The 26,612-nt window shown below is 42.7% G+C and overlaps 1 protein-coding gene and 1 non-coding gene across 2 annotated transcripts in view; both read left to right on the forward strand.

Moving 5' to 3' along the window:
- The first annotated feature begins 8,743 nt into the window (after positions 1–8,743).
- The window catches only part of URB1 (URB1 ribosome biogenesis factor), a 71,106-nt gene continuing 53,237 nt past the window's right edge, over positions 8,744–26,612 (forward strand). Inside the window, exons 1-8 of the mRNA XM_020284712.2 lie at positions 8,744–8,995; positions 13,139–13,278; positions 14,013–14,164; positions 15,115–15,247; positions 19,774–19,870; positions 22,118–22,203; positions 23,964–24,089; positions 24,919–25,043. Coding sequence (XP_020140301.2) covers positions 8,863–8,995; positions 13,139–13,278; positions 14,013–14,164; positions 15,115–15,247; positions 19,774–19,870; positions 22,118–22,203; positions 23,964–24,089; positions 24,919–25,043 — 992 coding nt within the window. The 5' untranslated portion in view covers positions 8,744–8,862. The remainder of the gene's footprint in view (positions 8,996–13,138; positions 13,279–14,012; positions 14,165–15,114; positions 15,248–19,773; positions 19,871–22,117; positions 22,204–23,963; positions 24,090–24,918; positions 25,044–26,612) is intronic.
- LOC142875438 (small nucleolar RNA SNORA42/SNORA80 family) lies at positions 20,963–21,095 on the forward strand. The gene has a single exon (XR_012922791.1). It is a non-coding gene; the product is annotated as a small nucleolar RNA SNORA42/SNORA80 family (small nucleolar RNA).

A 26,612-nucleotide genomic window follows, 5' to 3' on the forward strand; every position in this document is an offset into this window, starting at 1 on the left:
CACCACACTTGGCCAATTTTTAATTTTTTTTTTTTTTAGAGATAAGGTCTCATTGTGTTGCCCAGATTAGTCTGGAACTCCTGGACTCAAGCAATCCTCCCATCCCAGCCTTTCAAAGTGCTGGGATTGCAAACTTGAATGACTACCCCTGCTGATTTCTGCTTTTTAAAGGCTGAATACTATTCCATTGTATGTACATACCACATTTTCTTCATTCATCTGTTGATGGGTTATTTCTATAAGTTGGCTATTGTGAATAATGCCGCAATGAACATGACAGTGAAAATATCCCTTCAGGGCCCCGATTTCAACTCTTTTAGGTGTGTGCTGAGTGAAATTAGCCAGTCACAGAAGGACATGGTTCCACTTATAAGTTTTAATAATAATAATAAGTACCTAAAATAGTCAAACTCACAGAAACAGAGACTAGAAAGGTGATTACCAGGACCCCGGGGGGAGGGGGACATGGGGAATTGTTGTTCATTTGGTACAAAGTTTCAGTTGTGCAAGAATTAGTTTTAGAGACCTTCCATACAGTATAGTGCCTACTATGTATTGACAATATTGTATTATGTACTTAAAAATTTGTTAAGAGGGTAGATAGCATGTTAAGTGTTCTTACCACAAAACAAAACAAAACAAACCACACCACAGATGGACACAAGGAAACCTTGGTGAGGTGATAGATATGTCTGTTATCTTGATTGTGATTGATAGTTTCACAGCTGTGTGCATATGTTCAAACTCATCAAATTGTGTATTGTGTGTAGTTTATTGTATATCAGTTTTGCCTCAATAAAGCTGTTATAAAAAATAAATAAAAAGTTCCTATCTAGGCATAGGTCTTTGTTTCGTTTTGACTACACTTTATTTCGGAATAATTCTAGATTTACAGAAGAGTTTTAAAAATTCAGTATACGCTCACCCTGTTTCATCTAACGTTTTATATTTTTCACTGTTATATGGTACAGTTGTTAAAACTAAGAAACCCGCATTGGCACATCACAATTAACTAAACTCCAGACTGTATTCGAATTTCACCAGTTTTCCCCCTAGTGGTCTTTTTCTGTTCCAGGGCACTACAGTGCATTTAGCTGTCTTGTCCCACTGGCCTTTGACAATTTTGGAGTCCTTCTTTATTTGTCATGACCTTGACAGTTTTAAGAGTACGTATGTATTTTTTTAGGTCCCTCCATTCAGGTTTATCTGGCGTTTTTCATGTGACTGGGCTGGGTTTATGGGTTTGGGGAAGGATAAACAGAGGCCAAGAGTCCTCATCACATCACAATGGGGGTACAACACGACTACCGTACATGTAACGGCATGTGCACGATGTGTTAACTTTGATCATTTGGATAAAGGCGCATTTGCCATGTTTCTCTACTATGAAATTTCCTTTTTTCCTTTTTCATCTTCTAATCATTGGAAGTAGGTCACTGAACCTACCCTGGGAAAGCAGGGAGGGAGCGTGAAAATTAAGCTCCAACTCTTGAAGCAGGAAGTGTGTACCTATATTATTTGGATTAATTCTGTAAGGAAGAGTTATCTCTTTTCCCCTATTTATTTATACAACCATTATATCAGTATAGACTTATGTGCATTTATTTTGTATGTCAGTTTATAATCCAATACTATGTTGTTTATTTTGCCACTCAGACTGTTCCATTGGAAGTTCTTTCAGGTTGGTTTCTGTGTCCCCGTGACATACTCTCATTCTTTTGTTTTTGAAGCTTTTCTTACTTTCTGGTACTATAATATGAGCTCCAAGATCATTTTATGTGTTCCTTGTCCCAATCCCAGAGTCAGCCGTTTCTCTAAGGAGGCTGCTTCTTTTAATTTATAATTGTATTAGAGGCCGGGCTCCGTGGCTCACGCCTATAATCCTAGTACTCTTGGCAGGCTGAGGCGGGTGGATCGCTCAAGGTCAGAAGTTCGAAACCAGCCTAAGCAAGAGTGAGACTCCCATCTCTACTAAAATAGAAAGAAATTAATTGGCCAACTAAAAATATATAGAAAAAAAAAATTAACTGGGCATGGTGCCTCATGCCTGTAGTTCCAGGTACTTGGGAGGCTGAGGCAGGAGGATCACTTGAGCCCAGGAGTTTGAGGTTGCTGTGAGCTAGGCTGACGCCATGGCACTCACTCTAGCCTGGGCAACAGAGTGAGACTCTGTCTCAAAATATAAATAAATAATCGTATTAGAAACAAAGATCTGAACACAGGGTGTGCTCACTGCTACTGGCATGTCACTGCTTCTAGGCCCTGTCAGTGAACAGAGGTAGGAAATAGATGCGTGTGTAAAAACCCAGGTAGAATACATACCTACACTTATTTCTGTATCTGTCAATCTCTATCCATATTAAGCTAAACATGAGATCATAGTGATGCTTCTAACTCTAATCTGGTACCACAGGGTTCATTCCAGCCTTACCCTCTTGCTTATATTTAACTTCCCTCTTCAATAGTGAGTTGGCTGTCACCATCCCTCATCCGTTTACTTATTTTTCAACCTCAGGATACATGAAAAGCAGTTTCAGACTCGTTAACCCATACCTCCACGACATAGGTCGGTTTGGGAGTCTGAGTTCCATCCCACCAGGCTATTTATCTATTCTTCTGACACTACCATTCTAATTTGATTACATTATAATTTTGAGGTGTGTCTTCATGCATAAGGCATGAAGACATGCCTTTTAGTCTTGTCAGGCTGACTGAGCCATTCATGAATCTTTATTTTTCCATATAAATGTATCATGATTTTTGGGACTTTCTTAATTTTTATTGGAGTGGCAATGATCTTACAGTTCAATTTAGGAAGAATTAATAATTTTGCAACGTGAAGACATTCTTCCGTGAACATGTATACCTTTGTATTCAGTCAGATCTTCTTTTGCAATTTTCCTCTTAAGGTGTTGTGCAGTCTTTTTTAGTTTAATTCTGAGATAATTTGTAGGGCTTTTTTTTTCCTTTGCAAATGGTGTTTTGTTTTCTATTATATTTTTAAATAGCTATGGCTAATGTAGAGGTAATCCTATTGATTTTGGTAACTTGATCTGACCTAGATCACCTAGTTAAACTTTTATTTAGTTTGTATTCCAGTTGAATTTTCTAAGTATTGATAGGTGACAGTCTTATCTCTTTGCCTTGCCTTCTCTCACTAGCTAAGACCTTTGGTAATAGACAGTAGCATAGTGGGTATCTCTGTCTTTTCTATGGTCCCCAGTCAGAATTTTTAATCTGAAAAACAAAAATAACCCACTTTTTGATTTGTGAATATTCTCTAGTGACTTTTTCATTCTTTTTATAATTGATTTCTGTTCTTATCTTTTGTTTCTTAATCCTTATGACTTTGGGGGGCTGTTTCCATTGTACTTTTTCCAATTTCTTGATTTGAACATTTATTATTAGATCATTTGTTTTTAATATTTCTTGCTTTCTGATAAATGTATTCAAAGCAATAAATTTTCCTGTAAGCACTGTGTCCCACAGATTTTGCTACATAAAGTGTTCATTTTGTTGCATTCCAAGTCTTTCATATGTTCTCTTATGCTTTCCAAGGATTATTTAGTAGAAAAATGTCCACCCTAGATCTATGGGATTTTAAAAAAAAACCTATCTTCTTATGGCCAAAGTCTAATTTTATTGCTTTAGAGTCAGAGAACATGGTCTGTATGATGTTGATTTTTTGGAATTTTGATTGGAGCCTCTTTTATGGCCTAGAGTATGGTCAAGTTTTATGACTGTTTCATATTGACTTGAAAAGAACTTGTATTTGTGTTTGTGGGCACAAAGTTGTCCTATTATCTATTCATTCACATACATTTTTGTCCAAATTTTCCTAATTTTCCTATATTCTGTCTAGTGATTAAGATATTAGATCAGTCTTCGCAATTGAAATTTGCGAAGAAATTTATCATTTGATATTTTAATCTCTAAATTGAGCATGAATTTTGGTATACTTTTCTTCTTTCTTTTTTTCTTTTTTAGACAGAGTCTCACTCTGTTGCCCCTGCTAGAGTGCAGTGATGTGATCATAGCTCACTGCCACCCCAAACTCCAGGCTTAAGTGATTCTCCTGCTTTAGCCTCCCAAGTAGCTGGGACTACAGGCATGTGCCACCAAGCCCAGCTAATTTTTTCTATTTTTTGTAGAGTTGGGGATCTTGCTCTTGCTCAGCCTGGTCTGGAACTCCTGGCCCCAAGGGATCCTCCCGCCTCGGCCTCCCAGAGTGCTAGGATTATAGGTGTGAGCCACCAAGCCCAGCCTGGTACACTTTTCTGTTTAAAGAGCAGGGTCATCAACTCAGCAATGTGGTGCTTTTGAGTCATCCACTCTGGGACCCTAGTCATCAACAAGATACATGTTCAGTGAGGATACAGCCCCTGTGGGCAATGTCCTATCAGGATCAGTGGGTACGTCTCAGAATGCATTTGAAAGTATGTTTTTAAGCCGGGCGCGGTGGCTCACGCCTGTAATCCTAGCTCTCTGGGAGGCCGAGGCGGGTGGATTGCTCGAGGTCAGGAGTTCGAAACCAGCCTGAGCAAGAGCGAGACCCCGTCTCTACTATAAATAGAAAGAAATTAATTGGCCAACTAATATATATAGAAAAAATTAGCCGGGCATGGTGGTGAATGCCTGTAGTCCCAGCTACTTGGGAGGCTGAGGCAGGAGGATTGCTTGAGCCAGGAGTTTGAGGTTGCTGTGAGCGAGGCTGACGCCACGGCACTCACTCTAGCCTGGGCAACAAAGCAAGACTCTGTCTCAAAAAAAAAAAAAAAAAAAAGAAAGCATGTTTTTAAAAATTGAGTCATGTCCCAAAATTACAAAATATAATATATGGAATTATGGCTGGAATTCACAGGCAGATTTATGCACAAAGTTCAGAAGTTCTTCTTCTCCCTTGACCAGTGACCTGCCTCCTCACTGCCACATTCAGTGCCACAGTGACTAGAACACAGCTACTAGAAATTCATTTTGGAAGTTGTGATCTCCAAATGTCCTCTTTTAAAGTGTAAAAATGTTCATGAGTAGGCTGCAAATTGCTATGTTTCAATACCTTAGGGTGAATTTGTCAAATTTCTTCATTTTCTCATGTCTGGCTGAAAGCACTTTTTTTTTTTTTTTTTTTTTTTTTTGAGACAGAGTCTCACTCTGTTGCCCAGGCTAGAGTGAGTGCCATGGTGTCAGCCTAGCTCACAGCAACCTCAAACTCCTGGGCTCAAGCGATCCTCCTGCCTCAGCCTCCCAAGTAGCTGGGACTACCGGCATGCGCCACCATGCCCGGCTAATTTTTTCTATATATATTGGTTGGCCAATTGATTTCTTTCTATTTAGATAGTAGAGACGGGGCCTTGCTCTTGCTTAGGCTGGTTTTGAATTCCTGACCTTGATCGATCCGCCCACCTCGGCCTCCCAGAGTGCTAGGATTATAGGCGTGAGCCACTGTGCCCAGCCTGAAAGCACTTTTTTAAGGAACAGGTTATGGAGGAAAGGGGGAAAGAAGGGGAGGTTAGCACAGGGAGGGAGGCGGGAAAGGAATAATTCTAGGGCAGGCATTTTCCAGGGAGATTCATTCCAAGAAAGTTACAGCAATAGGGGCTTCCACATGGTAGGGACAATGAGCAAGTGCTATGTATGTGTGTGGGGGGGGTGTGAGTGAGCAGAGAGTGGATTTGGGGAGGTTTAAGAAGACACATTTCATCTGTGTCATGATTCTTATGAAGATTGGCTTCACATTTATGGCTATTTTATTTCATATTGGACAAGTTTATTTCACATACTTCTTTGTTTTGCCTCAGAGAAGGAAAAAAAAGACAAGCTCATGCTTCTGTTTTTCTTCATCCACTTTACTATTATTTCAGTAAGAAGCCCACGGCAATGTAACTGGATTCTACTAAGGCAATGCTATTATCGCCCAAATAATTCATTTAATTATCACATGGACTTGTAACATCTCATATTATCTTGGAGTCTTGGTTAAATTCTTTGTTGCCATGGCATTTATTGTGTGTGTCATTTTCCCAATATTATCCCAAGTCCCTTGAGGGTAGGTATTCTCTGTTACACTTTTTGAGTTTACTGTGGCTGATTGTATAATGCAGTGTACAGAGCAGATATTGGCGGATATTGTTGTTTTGTTGACTTGAGCTGAAGGGAAGCCACAGACTTCTCTTTTCTAGCGCATGAAAACTATGTCCTTCACTGGGGTTCACAGTGACTGTCTTTGAAATAATGCTTTATTCTTCTTGCTAAACAAGCAGATAACAGAACTGTCTTGATCTCAGTAAATGACACACTAAAACACTCATTGATAAAGGCATTAAAACTTGTATCAGAAGAGAGAAAGGAATTCCATACCTCTCCTCTTTGGAATGTGATTGCATTAATGAGCTTTTATCTAGATGAAATAATGCAGGTTAAACCATCAAATAACTTCTTTTTGTGTACAATAATGTATACTTCTCACATTCTGAAAGCCTATGATAAACATACTTTAATATGAATTAGATGTGGGTTCTGATTGAGCTTCTTTTTGTCCCTTTCCAGAACTTGGATTTAACCTTGTAAGATTAAAATGGGTAGTAAATAAACACGTACATTTAACAGGTGTGAATAAGAAATGTGGCCACTGGTGATGAACTGGTTGGCTTTTAGAGGTTGGATGCTTTCCATGGCTAATTCACTATAGTCCAGAGGCTGGTTCACAAGCTCGTATACCCAAACACCTGAATCCAGAGGACTTTTGACAGCATTCCAAGAGTGAACTTTTTAGGATAGACCAATATTAACCAAGTTCAAGACCAGGATTTATTTATATTCATATATATAGGCATTTATTTATTCAATAAATATTTATTGAGCCCTATGATATAACTTATGATGTGTGTTCTAGTTAGTGGGAACGTAGCATTGGACTTTGTTTTGTGCTATTATCTAGTGTGCATTTTAATAGAGGAGTTTGACAAATGAATATCTAACATCACTAGTAGGTGATAAGTGCAATAAAGGAAAATAGAGGAAGATAAGAAGACAGAGAGTGAGGAATGGACAGGAAGAGCTCACATGAAGTGAGAGTCTGAGCCACTTCAGTTCTGGGCAAAGAGTTTCAAAGGGAAGGACCAAGTGCAAAAGCCCTGAGGTGGATTTCAGCTTAGACTGTCCCAGGAACAGTGATGCTCAGTTTTGAACAGACCACAATGCTCCTAGAGGCAAATAATGTAGACTTTTGACATGGAAAGCCTAGTCACTATCCAGAGATTGGTTGGTGAGCGTGGCATCTGAATTAGGAGCTAGTGACCTGGCATCAGTGATTCATGGCATTGGGTTAAGTTAGTCTGTAGCATCTATTTGCACTTTGAGCTATACTTGCCATCAGGTATGCCTCTGGCTAAGGCTGGGATGGGCAATGCCAACATCTGTTGCTTTAATTTGGGGCTAGAATACACTGGATGAATCCTGACTCTACCAGTTATTAGCTGGGTGGTCTTGGCTAGTTCCTGGCCTTCTCTAAACCTTTGTAAAGCAAACCAGTCCAGGGAGATGGTAATTTGCCCAAAGTCACACAAACAGAAACTGAACTCAGGGTTTTTGACTGTTTCCTAACTCTCTCTGCTGCCTCTTTGGTTGGACCCACCACAGCAGAAAACAAAGTTGGTGGTTGGTAGTTAACCAAAGAGGACCAGTGTGGATAATTAGTCAAAATTAAGTCTGTCTTTACTAATAAGAGCATTGCCCTTTACAGCCTGAATTTTGAGCATATCCCCTTCTTCTAATATCTCCAAATCAGCTTGAATCTGCTGGGGCAACTCCTGTCTGAACTCCCTATATCAAAGGCATTTCCACAGGCACAATCCTCTTGCCAGGCCAGAGACTCAGAGTGAACACAATGTGCTTTTCCCACCAGAAACTCTGAAAACCCCAATAGGCCACAAAAGACCATGTCCTCAGATGCTCAAAATGCACCTGCTTACAGAAAACATGATGGTATTTCCTCACACTAGATAACAACATGAAGGAGAATTCCAGGAATCACCAAATCAGCTGTCTAATGAGCTGGTTCATGATTTATTTGAACACATACCCAAGTATTGATTGAAGCTGTATTGAAAAAATGAACCAGCCTGTATTCATTTTCATCTCCATTTTATTTCAAATCATTTAATGCGACTCACAAGTCCATCAATAACAAATTACAAAACCACACTGTATTTTTTTTCCCCCTGTCGAAGCAGTTTTTCATACTTTGCATCATTTGCTGTTCATAACAGCGCCAAGGATTGGGTAGGGCTGGCTTTGCTGTCACCATTTCAGTGACAGCAACTTAGATGTGGAGGCCCTACGCTGTCCAGGAAGGGTTTTCACAGACGTTACTTCATTTGACCCTCTCCTCCCACCTTGCAGGGCACACGGTGCAAGTATTCCCACCCATCATTTAGGGGAAGCATGGCTGGACAATCTGGGACGACATCCCACGAGACAAGCCGGTCTGATTGGGGTTGTGACATAAGCTAAGGGGCGGGGGTGGTGAAGGGTCTGGGAATTTTTCCTGCCAAGCACCCCCGAGAGCGCCGCCAGGGGCAGGAGGCGCGCCCCGGTGAGCCCCAAGCCGTGACATTCCGGCTGGAGTGTAGCGGGCGTCCCCTAACCTACCCCTTTCATAGGCCCCGCCCCTTCCGCCTGTCCCGCCCCCTTGGTCCGCCCCTTCCGCCGGCCTCAGCTCTCAAGGCCCCGCCTCTTCCGCCAATCCACGCTTCTTCCTGGCCCGCATCTGAAGCGGAGTCGCGTGTCTGCTGTCTGTGTGCCTTTTTTTTTGCCAGTTTCCCGCGGGTGTGTGATTTCCGTCGCGCCCCGGCCCTCTCGGCCATGGGGGTCCCCAAGAGGAAGGCCCGGGGCGGCCAGGCTTCCTCCGCGGGCGCAGCCAAGCGGGCCGGCAAGGAAGAGCTCACGGGCGTGCGGTTCAAGGCTCAGCTGAGGGACCCGCAGGACACCGCGCCAGGTGAGTGCGGGGCGGCAGGCCAAGGCAGGGAGCACCGCTTGCGAGGTGGCCTCCCGGCCTGGGTCTCGGCGGGGCCGCCTGTGTGCCAGCACAACCTCTCTTTTTTGCAGCTTTTGGGTCACCTAGGGTCAGTGCCAAGCCTCCCATTTTGCAGTAAACTGGGGCCCTGGTGACTAGCGTCCAGGGCCCCGGACCTTCCGGGGCAGCTGCAGGGCTGCGTGCTGCGCTTCCTTGCCCTGAGCTGTCAGCGACAGCAGGAGGGCCCCGACATGCTTGGTTGTGACAGTTTTACAGGGCTCGGCATTTCCCTTGTGCAGGCAGCATCCCTCAGCAAGCTCTGAAACCTTATTGCAGTTGTCAGGCAAGTAAATGAAGCGTCGCACTCATTCACACAACAAAGGTTTGTTGAGTTCTTATTGAGTCAGCTCAGGGCAGTTCAGTGGGACCGTTTGCTACTCCTTGGGCTGTCAGCACCATTTTCAATAGCATGTAACAAGCTACCAGAAGCCACCACAACTACTTGTCAGTTGACCAAGATGGGACCAGTGACTGAGATGAAGCAGATTCTGTCATTGAATTTCACTTTTTATAAAGTGTGACAACCCCCCCCCCCTTCACAACTACTTGTAATCCAATTTGGGAAAAACACAGTTGAATATGTTGCCATGTGGAAACATTGTGCTAAAATAAAAGTGAAAGTGTTTCTCCCAGGTTCCAGGAATAAATTAATGGCCAGAGTATCTTCAGTTTCCAATTTTTCTACAGATTTTGTTTTTAAACTTTTGATACCTGAACCTGCTAGTCAGTGTTAGGAAGATGATACCTACTTTGGCACAGAATTTATACATTTCAGTATTCGTTCAGTAGGTACTAGGGGCTTTTATTTGCTAGGGTACAGATAAAATGGTGAATAAAAATCTGACATTGGCCTTGCCATTGTGGTTGCTCATAGACAGTCAAGTGGGGAAGGCAGATATTAACCAATAAAATCACATGCATACAGTTTCAAACAAAAGTCCTCCAAAGGAGTGGTACATGGTGTCTGAGGGTGCCTAACAGGCCTTGGATCTAACATGAGAGATCAAAGAAGGCTACCCTGAGAAGGTGGCTTTTCAAAAGGGTGGGACAGGGACAAGAGCCTTCCTGGCAGAAGAGAGAGTATGTTTAATTACTGAAAAGATGTAGTATCCATATTTCATGGTCTTGCACAGAGAGCACTGTGACATTCAGGTGCTACATCATTTGAACAGGTGTCAGAAGGAAACCTGGGTTGACAGGTGATGGCTGTAGGTGAAGTAGTTGAAAGATGGGGCAAAGCTGAAGTCAGTGGGTGAAAGTGTGAATCCCTCATGTGAGGTTGTGTTGGATTTGTGTTTGAATCTGATCTCTATCTTGGTTTCTCTCCCTTTTGATATGTTCTTATAACTTCCTGTGATAGGATCACTGAAAGATCAGGGAAGTGGAATTGAGTTAGGGGATTTTGTCTTTAGGGCATGAGGGAAGGTTACTGATTATGCTGCCTTCATGTAGTAGACGAATGAGAGCTGCAGGGTTAGACTGGTGGAGACCCAGAGGCTGCTTAGGAGTGGATCAATGTCAGCTTCAGGGAGGTTCCCAGATCAAGAAGATTCTGCTCCAAGCCAGTGCCTTTGGAAGTTTTTGCCCATGACTTCTCTGGTGATAGAGAAAAGGCTGTATTGTAAATATGAGTATACCAGAGGTTAAAACCCTTGATCTCCCTATCTAAACATGGCTTTGGAGTTTCCCACTGGAAACCTGTGTGTGATAATTCCAATCACCTGGATGTTCCTTCCAGAAACCTCCTTCTGCCTTAGTCCATCCCCTGGCCTTGGCGGTTCTCCTCCTGAGTATTTCTGGAGCCTCTCTGCTACCCTCTCATCTTGGTCGTCATTCTAGTCCAAGCATCAGTCCTAGCAGCAGCTACCTAGAGTTGGTCTCTTTTCTACTCTTGCTTCCCTATAGCCTGTGCTACACGCAGCAGGCAGATGATCTTTTAAAATGTCATTTCACTTCTATCATGACACTGTTCAGTGGTGTCCTGCTGCCCTTAGGATGAAATCCAAAGTCATTACCATCTCTTCATCCTGTGACTTGTCTTCATCTCGGGCTGCCCTCCCCACTTACTCCCTTACTCACCTCCCCCAGTCCACTGTCTCATCTCCCCACCTGCCCGCCCTGCCATTCTCACCATTCTCACCATTCTCATGTTCGGCATTATTCCCTCAAAGAATACCTTCCCAACCTTCTACCTAAATTATGTTCCCAGTTTAGCTTCTCATTATATCCGTAACTTTTGCTGTATGGCAGTTACTACAGTAATATGTGTTGATTTAAGCGATTGTGGTAGGTGCTTAATAAATGTTTATGAAATGTACATTGGTCTCTACCATTAGAATGTGAGCACCATGTGGGTAGGGGCCATTTTCAGTTTGTTCACCAGCAGGTGGCAGGCACGGCTGGTGCCTGGTACATGCGGTAGGTGCTCAGTAAATGGTGAATTGGAGGATGAACACACAGAGAGATGGCAAATGTGATAGAACAGCAGTTCCCGCCCACTAGCACCCTGGACTGTGGGAGTTATGTGCTGGAGTTTAGCAAATGATTCCTTTAAAAGAGAGTAAGTATTAGCACTGCTCTTCTTGCATTAATAGGCTTTGCTGTCACTTACATTCTGTGTTTTTCTGAGGAGACAGTATGTATTGTGAGTGGCTCTGGAGTGCCTGTGAGGCTTGCGCCCCTGTGACCTATGGCCACCTCTGCCAGAACACCCATAGGCCTTACTTATAATCATCACTAGACTACGCCTCAGGCGGGCAGCAATGGAGTCTGGCCCCAGTGCCCAGAGCAGTGCCTGCCCACCCAGTATTTACTGGGTCGGTAGCTGTTGAAAGAATGAGCATGGTTGCTGCAGAAAATGTTGCAGCATAAAACGGGATCTGAAAACATCTCGTGGCAGATGGCAGAGGCTGAATGTGACCAGATGTCCAAGGCTGCTGCTGTGGACCACTAGGGGCTTTTTAATTTTTGAGGTTTTACCTGGCCCTGAGTGCAATGCTAGATGCTTTACATGTAAATTGGCCCTTTTATACTTTATACAAACCCTGTCTTGTAGGTCCTGTTCTCACTTTACCAGAGGTACCCAGAGCTAAGAGCTTAGTGGCTTACTCAATACCACACAGCTAGTAAATCAGGCTAGGATGCATGCCTAAGCATCTGGCTCCATTTTACTTTCTTACTGGTATGTTTTTGGCGTAAGGTCCAGGTCATGAGTCCCAGGATGGATGTTGCTTAGTAGCACTGTGTGCGCATCAGGGTACTAATCAGAGACACGGAGTTGCTATCTGGAAAGAAAGAGGTATTGTTGGTCTGCTCCGCCCAGCTGGTGGCCTCACCTGCAGTACCAAGTCCTATTCTGGGCCTCATGCTTCAAGGGGACATAGAGATTGGTCTGAACACAAAAGGATCTCAAAACTATAATCTCTGCAGAGAGGTTGAAGGAAGCATTTGGCTTTCATGGTTGCCATCTGATTCCAAGATGACAGCTAGTGTGGGAGAGAAGGAACCCATTACTTGTGTCCCCAGAGGAGGCAGAGGAAGAGTCCCTTGGGGATACTGGGGGGGGGCTTTCAAAAGCAGAGCACCCTACCTTGGTGTTTATATGAAGACTGAATTCTGTAAAAGCTGTTGGTATTTTGCATTTTACTCATTGTTAATGACTAAGAGTGTTTTAATGGAAATATTTAGTCCTTTCCTTTTGAAGTATAAACCAAAGAGAGGCAAAGTGTTGAAACAGAGAGAGGCAGTTTTCTAGAGCTCAGATTCTAAAGGGAGAGTTCCGTGGACAGCGGGCACACAGGCGGCTCCTCATTGGTGGGGGGAGCTGTGGGAGTTCAGATATTAGCTCGCTTATATCTCTTCCTCTTCCTATAAGGACACCAGTCGTATTGGATTAGGGCCTCTTACGACTATATGAATATGGGGAGAAACAGTTAAGTCTGTAGCATTCACAGTAGCTTCTGTGCTGTGTATTTAGGTTGGGGAGGGTCACAGAACAGAAAGCAGGCTGTGATTATTTCCAAGGAGAATGACCTTGTTGATCTTTGAACATAATTCTTATTTCAGCCCTGGAAGCATTTGTATCTGCTGCCAAGAAGCTACCACGAGAAGACATGTACGATGTTGTGGAAGGTTATATAAAGATTTCTGTTGAGTGTGCTGAAATTTTCCAGCTCCTGAGTGGAGAGAAGCGACCTGAAAGTGAAGTATGTTGTTCCTTACTGGCTTGGTGAAGACAAAGAAAGTTAATGCTACTCTTGTGTTAAGCTTGATGAAGAGAAATGGGATATAAATTTCTAAGACATTATCAACTTTTTATAGAAAATTCTACTTTGTCCCTGTGTAATAGGAAGATATTCATTTTTGCCTCCATGACTTTTGAAAATGTTTTAGTGGAAACTGCTAACTTCTTATTATCCATAAGGAAGGATGATAGATTCTTAGTCAAAATACACTTGGTTTCCATATGGTTTGTTTAAACAAAAAAACAGGTAAAAACTTTGTGTCATAGACTCAGAACACATACTGAATTACTTGTTGTCTTTTGGTTCCAAAGAGGTTAAAAATTTGGGGTATTTATGAACCTGTTGAAATCTCAGGGTTCGTGGTATGATGCTGTAGACCTTAAAGCAGTGAGGCCCAGTCCTTAAGAAAATTTTCTCCTTTCGTTTCATTTTGTGTAATTGTAAGCTGTTCTCTGTCTCACTAGACTGTGAGAGCAAGGCTAAGTGCAGAGCCTGGGTCTGGCAGGTCAGCCTGCCAAGCTGTCACCACCTCCCACCCCCACCTCACCTTTGTTACCTTTTGCTCAGGATCTGGGTAAGCCTAATAATCGCACGTTGAAGGTTTTAAGTCTGTGAATAACTGTGGCTAAGAGAAGAGAAGCATAAGAGGGAAAGAAATGAGATGATGTCTAAGCATTTCAATTCTGGCTTTGCAGATGCTATTAATATTTCAAGTTTTCGAGGCCATATTGTTGAGGACAGCAAGTGATCTTTCACATTTTCATACTGTGGGAACCAACATTGTGAAAAAGCTGATGAACAACCACATGAAGCTCATCTGCGAGGCCCTGTATGCCTCGGGGTACAGGTGAGTTGCTTACAGGGTGGCAAAGGACTAAGCTGTTGGGTTTGGTCTGCTTGCCTCTCCCCTAGGGAGTGTGATCTCTACCTCTGCTTGCAGAGGAGCGCTGAGCTGTTTCTGAGGTTGTCATGACTATGTCTCTGCTTCTCCTTCCTCTGTGGACCAGCCCCTGCTATCCCTGACTCCCCTCCTACCTGTTGTCCCTCTCTCTGTCCCAGGAACACCCCAGACATGCTTTTCCAATGCTGGTTCCTTCCACCTTGATGGCAGAGAGACAGCTCAGATAGTCTTAGCTGTCTCTCTGCCCTCAGGCCTTTGCAGAAGTGTCACCCAGCAGGGCTTCCTTTGGCCATCCTATGTTGGATGGCATTCCCATTGTCCTTTTCTATCCCTTGAGCCAGCTTTATTTTTCTCCATAGAGACACATAACTATTTGTACAACTGTATTGTTCACACAATATTCTATAACTGTCCGCTGACTGTCTCCCTCCACTAGAATGCAAGGTGCATGCAGGCAGGGACCTTGCTTGTTTATAAAATGCCACTTTCCCAGCACCTAGAACAGGGCCTTGTATGTAGCAGATGCTCAGAAAATCACAGATTCTGGGTAACTGCAGAACAGAAAGGCAGCCAAGAGCTCTCTTGGAGACGCCTCTGTGAAGAAGTCTTTCTCTGTGTGCCACAAACACAGGGCCTGAGGTGTAGTCTCAGTCACGTGATGATTTACTCAAGAGAAATTTCCGTCTTCTTTGGATCTTGATCCTACTCAGTATTAAATTTTAGCCTTTTTTTGAAGTTTTTGTTATGCCCTTTTTTTTTTTAACATGTCATCTTCTTTTTTCTGGTTTGGGGGTAGCAAATTATACAACCACATGTGCAGTTGGCTTCATGGTGAAGTGGCTCTGTGCTTCTGCTGTTCTTGACTGTCTGACCTTATTGTCCCTGTCCCTGTGCAGGTTGGCACGAGCCTGCCTGAACCTGATGGCCGCCATGGTGACCCAGGGTCCCGAAGCTGCCAGGGATGTCTGCAGCCATTTTGATTTGAATAAAAAGACCTTGTATGCCCTGGTGACCAAGAGGGATTCAAAGGTGAGGAAGCCTGAGTGTCTCGTGCCTCCCATGTGTCTCCCTGCCCCCGATTCCCACACAGACAAATGAAGCCTCTGTGGAGAGGGGCATGCCATGGCAGCCACAGCATCTGTCTGTGAGGAGGGCAGGCCTCAATCCTGCCTGGCGATGAGGCCAGTCGCCCAGCAGAGCTTGAACAATGGGGACATCTGAGGAAGTTTCTGGTGTGTGTGTGTTGGGGGGGGTCAGTGGTATGGTGCCTTCCTGGCTGTGAGGATGACTTAGCTTGTGAGTGTCTTTTCTGCTGAGTAAGCGAAGTAACTTCCACATGCCTCCTGGCCATGAAGCTTATAGTGGGTCCCAGTCCTCTGTTTTCTCTTTCTGTCCACTTTGAAAAAGAACCCTTGGAATTCTAAGCCAGTAACGTCCTCAAAGAGGACTTTTATGGCTCATTATTTAATAAGCGACTTGTGCCTCCTGATTGTAATCTTGTAATGGGTAGGGGCTGGATTGTGCCAAAGAGAATGTGGATGGGTGGTTTTTCAGGAGAGATGTGAAAGAAAGATTCTGTGATGGTTCTGGAGGTTTCACTTGGGTTTGGAAAGATTCTTGGGGGGAAAGCACAGTTTGAGGACTCATCAGCTTGAGAGATGAGTGCGCTAGCTACAGGTTGTCAAAGGCCTCTTCCCTCTTGCCAAATAGGCTTCTCTGCTGGCACTTGGTGCTATCACCAGTCCCGGTGACAGTCACCCTCTGTCGTGAGCATAAAGAATAGGTAGACAGTTACCAGCCCTCATTAGAATGATTTGCTTCTCTGGAACCATATGCTGCCTTGTTCTCTCAGTATTCCTGGGAATTAAGAGTTTTTACATTGCCAAGAAATAGACGGGAGGGTTAATAATAGCACCAAGTAACTGTTATGGCTCTGTGAGATTGGCCTGGTGTTGAGGTTTTGCTGGAATTACGAATAAGGTATTCTCCGAAGAAGAAAATTCCAGGTCTTAGTGTCTCTTAGATACTATGTGTTATTAAGATGTCAACAGATTCCATTCAGTGAGTAATGGCTGCTGACATTTAAGTGCATTTCTCATAAAAAGAATGTGTGTGCTGTTTGCACACTGGGGCAAATACCATGGCTCTTTGGTCTTACCTGGCAGGAAGCCTGGCAGTAATTGCATCAAATACCCTCCCCTTCCCACCCCTCTCTCTCTCTCTCTCAATGTCAGCCCTCCCAGCCTTCTAAGTAAGATAGGCTTAAGTACCCAGGCCACCCACCAAGCCCAGACACCACAGGAGAGCCCACCTAAGGCTTCCCTTCCTGAACACTGGCCCTGTGCACAAGCTCTTTTATCTCAGGTATCCGTGCAGATTCTTTGACCTCTCTAGGATCTGCAAGATGGGAGTTACTGTCAAGTAGAAAGTGTTTTTACTTTCTTTTGTATAATCTTCTATATTAATTATCTTAAATACTTTATATATTGTAGGAAATGGAGTCTTGACATTAAGTTTTTTTTTAATATAGGAGATGTCAGGGACATTCAAAAATACAGAGTGCAGCACGAGGCCCCCCACGGACCTGCCATCCAGCATCAGCCTCTGTCCCCCAACCTTGTCAGTTTGTTGGGGGGGGGGTGTCTATTATGGCAAGTCCCAGATGTGAATCATGAGTCCTCATAAATATTTCACCAGGTACTCTAACAGAAAAAGACCTTTTGAAGATAAAAAAAAAATCACAGTACCATGATTGCACCTAACACCATTAATAATTTCACAGTACCATCCGTTACTTAGTTTGGTCTTAGGTTTTTCCTATCTCAAAAATGTTTTTGCACTTTGTGGTTCAGACCAGACAAAGTCCACATGTTGCATTTGGTTAATTAACTCTCTTTGAATCTTTTGAGTTTTTCTGCCCCACCCTACCCTCTGCTTTTTTTTTTTTTTCAATGAGTGCATTTTAGCATTTTGGAGGGAATTATTAAAGCCTCATGAAGAAAGAGGATATATTCATCCAGCCAAAGAAAGCATTGTTAAAATCCTGTGCCAAAGAGCAGTTTTACCAAATATGTTTTGGTCTATTTTAGACAGTGTTTTGTAGAACGAGCCCTAAAGGGTTCAGGACGTTTTCTTCCTGGGATAATAACCCTGTGAGGTCACAGGGTAGGAATGAGGAGCAGGCGTGTGGTCCTCTTGCAGGGGGAGACGGCTGTCTTTGATGGAGCGTGCTGGAGGTGGAGGGTGGAGGCCTGGAGCTGAGCAGGAGCCACGGCAGTGGTGAGCCTGGAGCAGGCAGGTGCTGTGTTCTGGGGGTCTCACCTAGTTCCTCCACAGTGTTAGGAAACTGAAATTTGGGGTTATCTGGGATATACAAGGTGAGAGCCAGAAGGTGATAACTAAGTCCCTTTTGCTTTAGCAATTCATTGATAAAGGGACCCATGAGAGGATCCAGTCCAATTCTGCTTGGTACAAGCAGGATAGAAAGATCTAGAATGGCAGAAAAACTGGGACCAGCATTCCGAGGCCCTGACTCCCAATATTGTTACTTCAGCAATAACCCTCACTCCCCCATCCCCCCAAAAAAGAAGTGGAACCTTTCTACTAGCATGCAAAGGATAAAACCTAATTAAATTTTGCTTGGCAAGTTTTAGCATTTTACCAACATTCATTTGAAACACAAGGCATATGTAGACCAAGATACCAAATTAACTGCTTGAATTAGGTGACATGTTTATTGAATGACGAAGCATCTAGATGGTTTGGGATCAATGGTCACTTTAATCTTCCTGATGACAGGGACAGTGTCTTAGTTATCTTTGCCACCTCTTTTAGCCTGAGATGACGGCATCTTGAGTACAATGGGTGTTTTATAAACATTGAGTTGGTCATTGAAGGCATTGGAATGTTGCTGGCACTCTAAGGAAGTGTATGTAGTTCATTCCCAATACTGGTTATCATCGCACCCCAATTCCTTGTTGTGAAGAGGCATGTGGATAGGTCCCCCAGAATAGAGATAATAGTTTAGGGCTCTCAATGTATTTGGAATAAACCCACATTGGTCTGATAAGGTCTTGCTGAAATGCTATGTAACATGAATAGAGATAGACTCGTTAAATATGAATGTGCAAGGCCATGGTCCGTTAGAAAGCATGGGTTGGATATCCTTCCTTTTCTCCAGAAGAAGCATATATATACCCAACAAAACAAGATGGAATTAATTAGGTATGTGCCCAGAGACCTACCTGGTGCTAAGTATGCTCCCTGCACCCTGAGAAAAAGTGAAATGAAAATGCTGTAGGAACTGTCAGAAGAAGAAAGAATTTCTCTAGTCAGTGTAAAGCAGTATGTTTGTACAATTTATTACCCCGACTCTGGTACTTACTTACTTGGTAGCTGTGTGTCCTTGAGTGAGTTTTTAAAGGCTCAGTTTTCTTATCTGTAAAATGGGTGTGGTGTAAGCATCTCTACCTCAGGTTGTTATGAGGAGTAAGTGAGATAATAGATGTGCAGCATTTTGCATGGTGCTTGGCACATAGTAGTGCTCAGTAAACATCACTACTGTCATCGTCATCACTGTGACTTCTGGCACCACCTCTACTGCTAAGTGGGCTGGAACTATCTGGAAGACAAAGAATACTCCTTAATCTTTCCAGGCATTCAGGGCAATAATTTGTTGTGATATTGACATATTTCTTGGCAGTGCATTAAGGGGCCTTTGGAATAACTGAAGCAGGAAAAAGTTTCTAGTTTAAGCAGTGGAGAATCTGAATACTTGTGCTGGTTCTAGAACAGCTGATGAGAGACCTGCAATGACCACAGCCTTGGGTTCCTTAGATGTAAAACAAGAGATAATGAAACACAGCTTTGATGTAACCATACTGGGAGGGGAAACTGATCAAGTGACCCTAATGACTTCCCCGGAAGTGTTGGCTGCTGTGTGGCCTTGGGCCCTCACTGAGTGTGCCCGCTGCCCTGGGTCACACCTGATGCACATGGGACAGTACGGACTACAGCCCTGGGAAGGCCACGCAGGGTTCGTAACATCTATGCTTTGGTTTCTGGTATGAACTAAGAACTTATTCACAATATCTAATAAAAACCAGACATGCCACATTGGTGTCTTATCAAAAGCAGCACCAGTCTTTCTGGATTTTCAGAATTGCTGTGGATTATTTTCTTCATCAAACAAGAAGAGATGGATACAGGCAGGCTGAGAATCTTGCTCTATGCCAAAGTGGTCCGTCAACTAAAGACATTTATGTATTACAGTTGGGGAAGGGGACGCAACTATTTCTTACCCATACTTTTGTATCAAGAATAGGGCTTGAAAGAGAAGGTAAAGTAGAAAAGATTGAGGGGGAAGAGCAAAGAAAAACCCTTTGCTTTCTGTAAAGAGTGAGCATTGGTTTCAGACTTGCATCCCCTGATGACTGGGGACCAGAATTGGGGCCTGGTGATGTTGACATGAAAGTGCATGCAGGCCCACTGCGTTCATGTTTCCTTTGACTCTGTGTGGAATGTGCATGTGACATGCGGTCGCCTCTGTCCTCCAGGGAGTGCACGATGTTCGGCTGGCCTACATTCAGTTTGCCCTCTCCTTTTTAATTGCTGGTGATGACAGCACTATAGTGCAAGTGTTGGAAGTGAAAGGTAGGTGTTCCCCTTTGTTTCTTACGAAAACTCATTTGCGACTGTTTTTAAAAAAATCCTGCAAACCGTTTTCTCCAGGTTAGAAAAAAGTTTGCAGCCATTGCAGCTGCTGTGAACACTGGACTGAGGGTGTGTGTGTGTTGGGGGGGCGGCAAAGCGTTTGTCAATGCTGTTTTGATAATCGCTGTCAGGATGAACAGCAGTGTTCCTGTTATGCCATCTATAGTACTGTCGTAACAAAGCATAAACGCACACCTCAGAGCAGCAAGTTTGGGCAAACAAAGGAGGCTTCATGGCTCTAGAACATGCACAGATTCATAGCCCTGGCTACCTGGCTTTCCTTAGGAATTGCATTTTAAATAAAGTTTAATTACTTTGGCAGTTCTGTGCCGTGTTGCCAGAACATCAGTCAGAGGCCTTCAGGAAATTCCAGCCTGACTACCTTCTGTGGCTGTCCCCCCAGAGTGAGGCATGGCATCATTTAATATGTTAGGGCCGCTTACATTTTATGAAGAGATTCAGTGAGATAGTCAATGGCGGCACCTAGCTTGGCACATGGCAGTTGCTCAGTAAGATTACCTGGAATCATGCAGTCTGGAGATGAGGACTGGTCCCCTGTCCTGGCCAGAACTCTGGGAATTGTTGGAGGAGGAGTAGCAGGGTGCTGTAGTCAGGGTGGTCGTGTCTCCAGCCTTTTTCCCACCTCTGCCAGGTTTTGGGAAACCTGAGCCCTCTCTAGGATGTGACTGCTGTGGCCATTTTAAGGGTGGTGTCGGCTTGGTTGGAGTTGTGAGGTGCTCCATCACTGCTGTGGTAGAGCAACATGGGAACAGAAATGCATTCTCTTTGCATGATGCAGCAGACAAAATTTTTTTTTTTTCTGGCCTATTACCGGGAACTAGATTCAGGATGTCTTGCTGCTGCCAGGGCTAGCAGTTTCTTTAAAATTCTCCCGGGTCATCTCAGCCATCTAGCCTTATTTAAGGACAATGGGTACCAACCATTTACCCTGTTGAAGAGGGCGGGAATGTACTGCAGTATGTTTCTTATAGGAAGTTTGGCTATATGCATCAAAACATTTAAGATGCTTGTGCATGGGTTTGGATTTCTGAGAGGCCTATACCCCCTGGGTCTCTCATAGTGCCCCATGCTAGAGCAAACTGGCCCCGAACCATTGCCTGGCCTCTGCCCATAGGCTGCTGGCACTGAAGTGGGTCACACAGTGGAAAAAGGGAAAAAAGAAAAAAAAAACACCTTTTAAGATGCTTGATCTAGCAATTTCACATCTGTTCATTTATCTTAAGGAAATAATTGAGGATGTGAGTAGAGGTTTTGTTAGGGAATATTTTTTCCATGGTAGCTGAAAATTGGACTTCTAACTATCTACCAGGAAGGGACTGGCTGAGCAAACTAGTCACAAGGTAGAATATAGCTGTTAAAGATGATCTAGGATTGTACTTAATGACAGTAGCAGTTTTTTAAGTGATATACGATCAGGTGTAAAATCAGTTACTAAAAGTTTAGTAGGACAGTAGGGATACATAAGAAGGCTAACAGTTAACTCAGTGTTAACTTCTGGGTAGTGGGGTTATTACTGATTTTTAGTTTTATCCTTTTGTCTGGCATTTTCTGATTTTTCTTTGTTTAAAAATAAGGAATTGGCTTTTGTAGAAGTTATATGTGCGCATGAGCACATATGGAGCAAGTAAAATTATAATTGCTTTGGTGTTTCTGCTCACTGTCACCAGTGCATTAGTGATGGCCCAGTGTCAAGCTCTGGTGGCTGTTTCCCTGGGGATCAGAAAGTATGAAGAGAAAGCAAAAAGTAAGCAAACAAACAAGATCACCCCAAATTCTACCATCAACCAGTAAAATGATGACCATCACTTTAAACATACCTCTGAGCAAGTCTAAGCAAGAAATTTTATTAGTTTATTATACTGTACATTCTCTTACAAACAGTATTATGTTAATTTTACTTAATGTGAGAAAAGGAAAGTAAAATGGAACTAAGAACTACTGAACCGCTTTACAAGTTCTGTCATTGGTTCACCTTTAGGTACTCTTGATTTCTTATGTCACAGAAGGTGGCCGTTCCTACTGTGAATTTGTTTAGTTAAAAAAGACAAAACTTAAAAAAAAGGTGAATGGAGTTGTTTTTTGTACAATTTACATAGTAATATTCACTCCTCTGTTCTCATTTTCAAATACTTTTGAATTTTAATGCTTTGAAACTTTTACTTTCAGAATTTATTCCTTGCATTTTTAGCTCAGGCATAAAGGAAGATAGGATTTCTACTATCAATATTTTGTTATCCACACTGAAAACAAAGGTATGTGTTGGTGATCACTGTTTCTGTTGTCTACTTTCTCCTTGTGAATGAAGAAATGCTCTCTAGTGCTTTGCCTGACACTACAGCTACACCATGTTATGTAGATTGTTATAGAGCAGGCGTCCTCAAACTATGGCCCACGGGCCACATGGGGGCCACCTAGCACATTTATCCAGCCCTCCAGGTGTTTTTGCCACCGCTGTCTGTCCTGCTCAGCAGCCGACTTGTCCTGGGCCCATAGTGTGCACTCTCCAACAGTCTGAGGGACAGTGAACTGGCCCCCTTTTTAAAAAGTTTGAGGACCCCTGTTACAGAGGTTGGGTGGAGAACTGTTTCTGAAGCCAAAACTTGTTGTTGGTGATGAGCAAATCCTGGACTAGAAGGTTAAGTGTAACTGGAGCAGCCCCTGATGTTCAGGCAAGGCTGCTGTTCTACTGAATTGCAGAAAAGCTGTTGATGAGCATTTCACAGTAACCCAGTATAATAACTGAGAGCTGTAAATTACAAATAATAATTTACACATCTAGCAGAATATTATTTTGTGGCCTGTTCCATATTCTGCCTTTTGCGAGCACCATACAAAAGCATCATTTAATACAGAAGCACCCCCACTCTGACCCTTTCAATCTGAAAAGTTGTGAAAAGCTCAGATAAAAATGGCTAATAAACATGAAAAGGCTTTATTTTCATAGTATTTAAAACAGTGATTCTTAACTGGGGGTGATTTTACTCTCCGTGGGACATTTGGCAGTGTCTGAAGACATTTTTGATTGGTTGACACAGCTGGGGAGGTGCAACTGGCGTCTGGTGGGTTCTGCTAAACATCCTACCATGTACAGGACAGTCCCCACCGCAGTTATCAATAGAGCCGAGCTTGAGAAACCTTAAAATAATGCAAATAGTGACATACAGGTTTTTTCATCTACCAATATAGCATTGACTTTTGAAAACAGTAATATTCAGTGCTAGCAAAGTAGCTTTGAATCAGATACTTTCCTGGAGGAACTGTTACAGCCTGCTTGGAAGATAGCGTTTCTGGCAGTATATGTCACAGGTCTTAAATATGTTCATGGACCCTGACATACAGTTGTTCTGAACTGGGGCAGGGAGGGTTTCCTGGGAACCACCTGGGGAATGTATTTGAAATATATACACTTGGGCCTCATCCTCAGAGAGTCAGGAGGGAAGGATAGGTTTGGGTGGAGCTGAGTACTTTGGTGCCACAATTCCTTTTTATAAGAATCCGTGCCAAGTCCATAAGTCAGCTGCAGTGAAGACTGTGCATAAGGATGCTAATCATGGCAATATGGAGAATAGGCTGGGTTTGGAAACAACCTGATTGTAAACCCCAGGGGACTGGTTAAATAAGTTATCATTCACTCGTAGGATAGAATGGCATTTAGCCCTCCAAAATGATGTTCTAAATGAATTTTTATTGATGTGGGAAAAGCTCATGCTCTGTAAGTAAAAGCAGGCACAAAATCACATATAAATATAATCTCAGGCCAAAAAAAGTCAGTACATATACATGAATATTGTGTGTGTATGTGGGGGCTGAAAGGAAATACACCAAGATAGTAACTGGGTATCCTAGAATGATTGGGAATTTGGGGGAATTTTTTTCTGTTTATGTTTATCCTGTTTTTTGGACCAAATTTTCTACCATTAGCATGCTTTGATTTTATAATGGTAAGAAAGCAAACACTATTTTAAAAATATTTGAATTCCTTGAACTTCATTTGTTTTATTGTTGTATTTAGGTGGTTCAGAATCCAAATATCACAAAAACCCAAAAAGTGCGTTTCTTTACTGGGCAGTTATTGAACCACATAGCATCTCTCTACAGCTGGAATGGGACCGTTGATGTGAACCCAGAAAACGACAAGGTGCGGTCACTTTTGGGTCTCAGTTGACCTCATGATGGTGTATGATCCTCAGAGAAAACTGTTATTCCCTTTGGCTGAACAATATCTTAATTTTCCCTGGAGTGCTTGCCTGATAGATCTGTGGGATTCATCCAGGCTCTCTCTCTCCCCTTGCTTTACTTCTCCTTTTCCCTCCTTCCATTCTTTCAGATCCAACTTTTGGAGTTTTAAGGCTTGTTTGTTTTACTTCACAATCCTGTGTGTCTGGGATCCTCACTGCCTTGTATAATTTATTTTGCAATAGTTAACTCAAGTGCTAAATTAAAACAGTTGCTCTCACATTGACCCAGCGCCAATGTGCATTTTAATTTTCCTCAGGGTGTTTCTGCACATGGACTTGGCCAGAGTAGAGAAGGCTCAGACTTCCTGTTAACTTTATAATAATTTACCTCTCAAGAGCCCACTATTTTACTTCCTTTTATCTTGGAGACTTGCCCGTGTCCTCTTGTTTTGAACATGTTTTTGTATGCTCTATTACCAGGAAGCCTCAGGGGCTTCATAAAAACACTCCCAAATGTGGAATTTTATTCAAAAGTACAAGAGAAATTAAGTCATTTTTAAGCTTTTAAAAACATAGGTTTAAACTTGCCCCTAAAGAGTATTCTTTTATCTGGATCAATGTATCTGTTTCGGGGGGGAGGGTTATTTTTTGAAAAGATACTAAGTACTTAATTTAAAATGTTTTGTAAGTTGTCATCAGGCAGGTGATACTGTCCTGTTTTCACTCTGTAGCTATTACTAAGGTTTATGAGCTTGAGATTTTCGTCAACTTTTTTGAAAACCCTCATAGGTTTCTGCTGAAGATGCAGGGAAAAGCATGGTGAGGGAGCTCGTTCATAACTTCCTGATGGATCTTTGCTGTTCGCTGAAGCATGGAATTAATTTTTATGATGCATCTTTTGGTACCTTTGGCAGGTAAAGTATGACACTCTTGTGAACCCCAGGGTGTGTGTTCCTCGGAAGTCATCATATGTATGACTGTCTAGTGAAAATTGGTTAAATAATGAAATTGTAGTAGATTAGAAGTAGAATTGTAGACATTAACTCATTTTAGAGATGAGCAGTTGGAGACTCAGAGATCCTGTAATCATTGCATGCCTTCAGGGCAGGGGTCTCAGAGTAGCCATGAATTTAGACATGTAGATGATGGGATATTTCACCCAGGGTGGTGTGCATGTTTTACCTAAAGATGATGGTATCAACTGGATCGAAGAGAAAGTCTGTTACTTGGCCTTAGAGAGGGTTGGCTCTGACATGGGTCTTGTGGCAGTCCTGAGGTAAGTTCCATGTTACCTTGATTTTGCAGAGGAGGAAAATGGTCACAGAGAGGTCAAGACTTACCCTGATAAGTGAAATAGCTTGTGTTGAACACAGGGAATCCAAAACTAGTACTCATAACTAAATAGTCCTCCCTCAGTGACAGGCTGCTAATGAGTTAGGATTTCAAAACTGTGTTTTTACATTTTGTTTCACGCTTCACAATTATAACATTTCATCAGTAAGGAAACAAAGTCCAAATCTAACAATATTGATTGTATTCTTCGCAACTTTTTCTTTGCAGTCGTGTAACTACAATATGCTTGTGTTAATTTGCTTTATGTTGCTATAAAGGAATACCTGAGACTGGGTAATTTATAAAGAAAAGAGGTTTATTTGGCTCATGGTTCTGCACTGTACAAGGAGCATGATGCCATCATCTGCTTCTGCTGAGGGCTTCAGGGAGCTTCCAATCAGGGTGGAAGGTGAAAAGTACCAGACGTGTTGCATGGTGAGAGAGGGAGCAAGAGAGAAGGGGGAAGGTGCCAGCCTCTTTAAACCAGCATCTCTCCCGGGAACTAATAGAGCCAGAACTCAGTACTGGGGGCAGGCCTGGGGAGTGGGCACCAAGCCATTTGTGAGGAATCTGCCCCCATGACCCAAACCTCCCACTGGGCTCCACCTCAAATGCTGAGGATCAAAAAAAAATTTTGTTTTACAAATATAGATTTTTTTTTATTTCAATAGATTAAGGAGGTGTAAGTGGATTTTTGATACATGGATGAATTATAGAGTGGTAAAGTCAGGGCTTTTGGTGTACTGCTCACCCCAGTAGAATACATTGTACCCAATAAGTAATTTTTTGATCATTCACGCTTCTCCCACCCTCCCTGCCTCTGAGTCTCCAAGTCCATTATGTCCCTCTGTATGACCACATATACCTATCGTTCAGCTCCCACTTATACGTGAGTACATGTGATATTTGTTTTTCCATTTGGGGATCAAATTTCAGCATGAGATTTGATGGGGCCAAACATCCAAACCATATCACAGGTCCATGTAATTTTTTTTTTAATAACCAAAATGAGCTGCTGTTCATCAACCTGTTTTTTTCTCATTTGACAATTAAAATATTGGACATATTTTTTGGTCATTGTGAATGACATCTTTTACTCCTTGAATTCGTAGCATTTTGTTCTAAGGATTTAGGCAATTTGATTTACTTCT

Source organism: Microcebus murinus, chromosome 1 (genome assembly GCF_040939455.1).
Source record: "Microcebus murinus isolate Inina chromosome 1, M.murinus_Inina_mat1.0, whole genome shotgun sequence".
Classification (NCBI taxonomy): Eukaryota; Metazoa; Chordata; class Mammalia; order Primates; family Cheirogaleidae; genus Microcebus; species Microcebus murinus.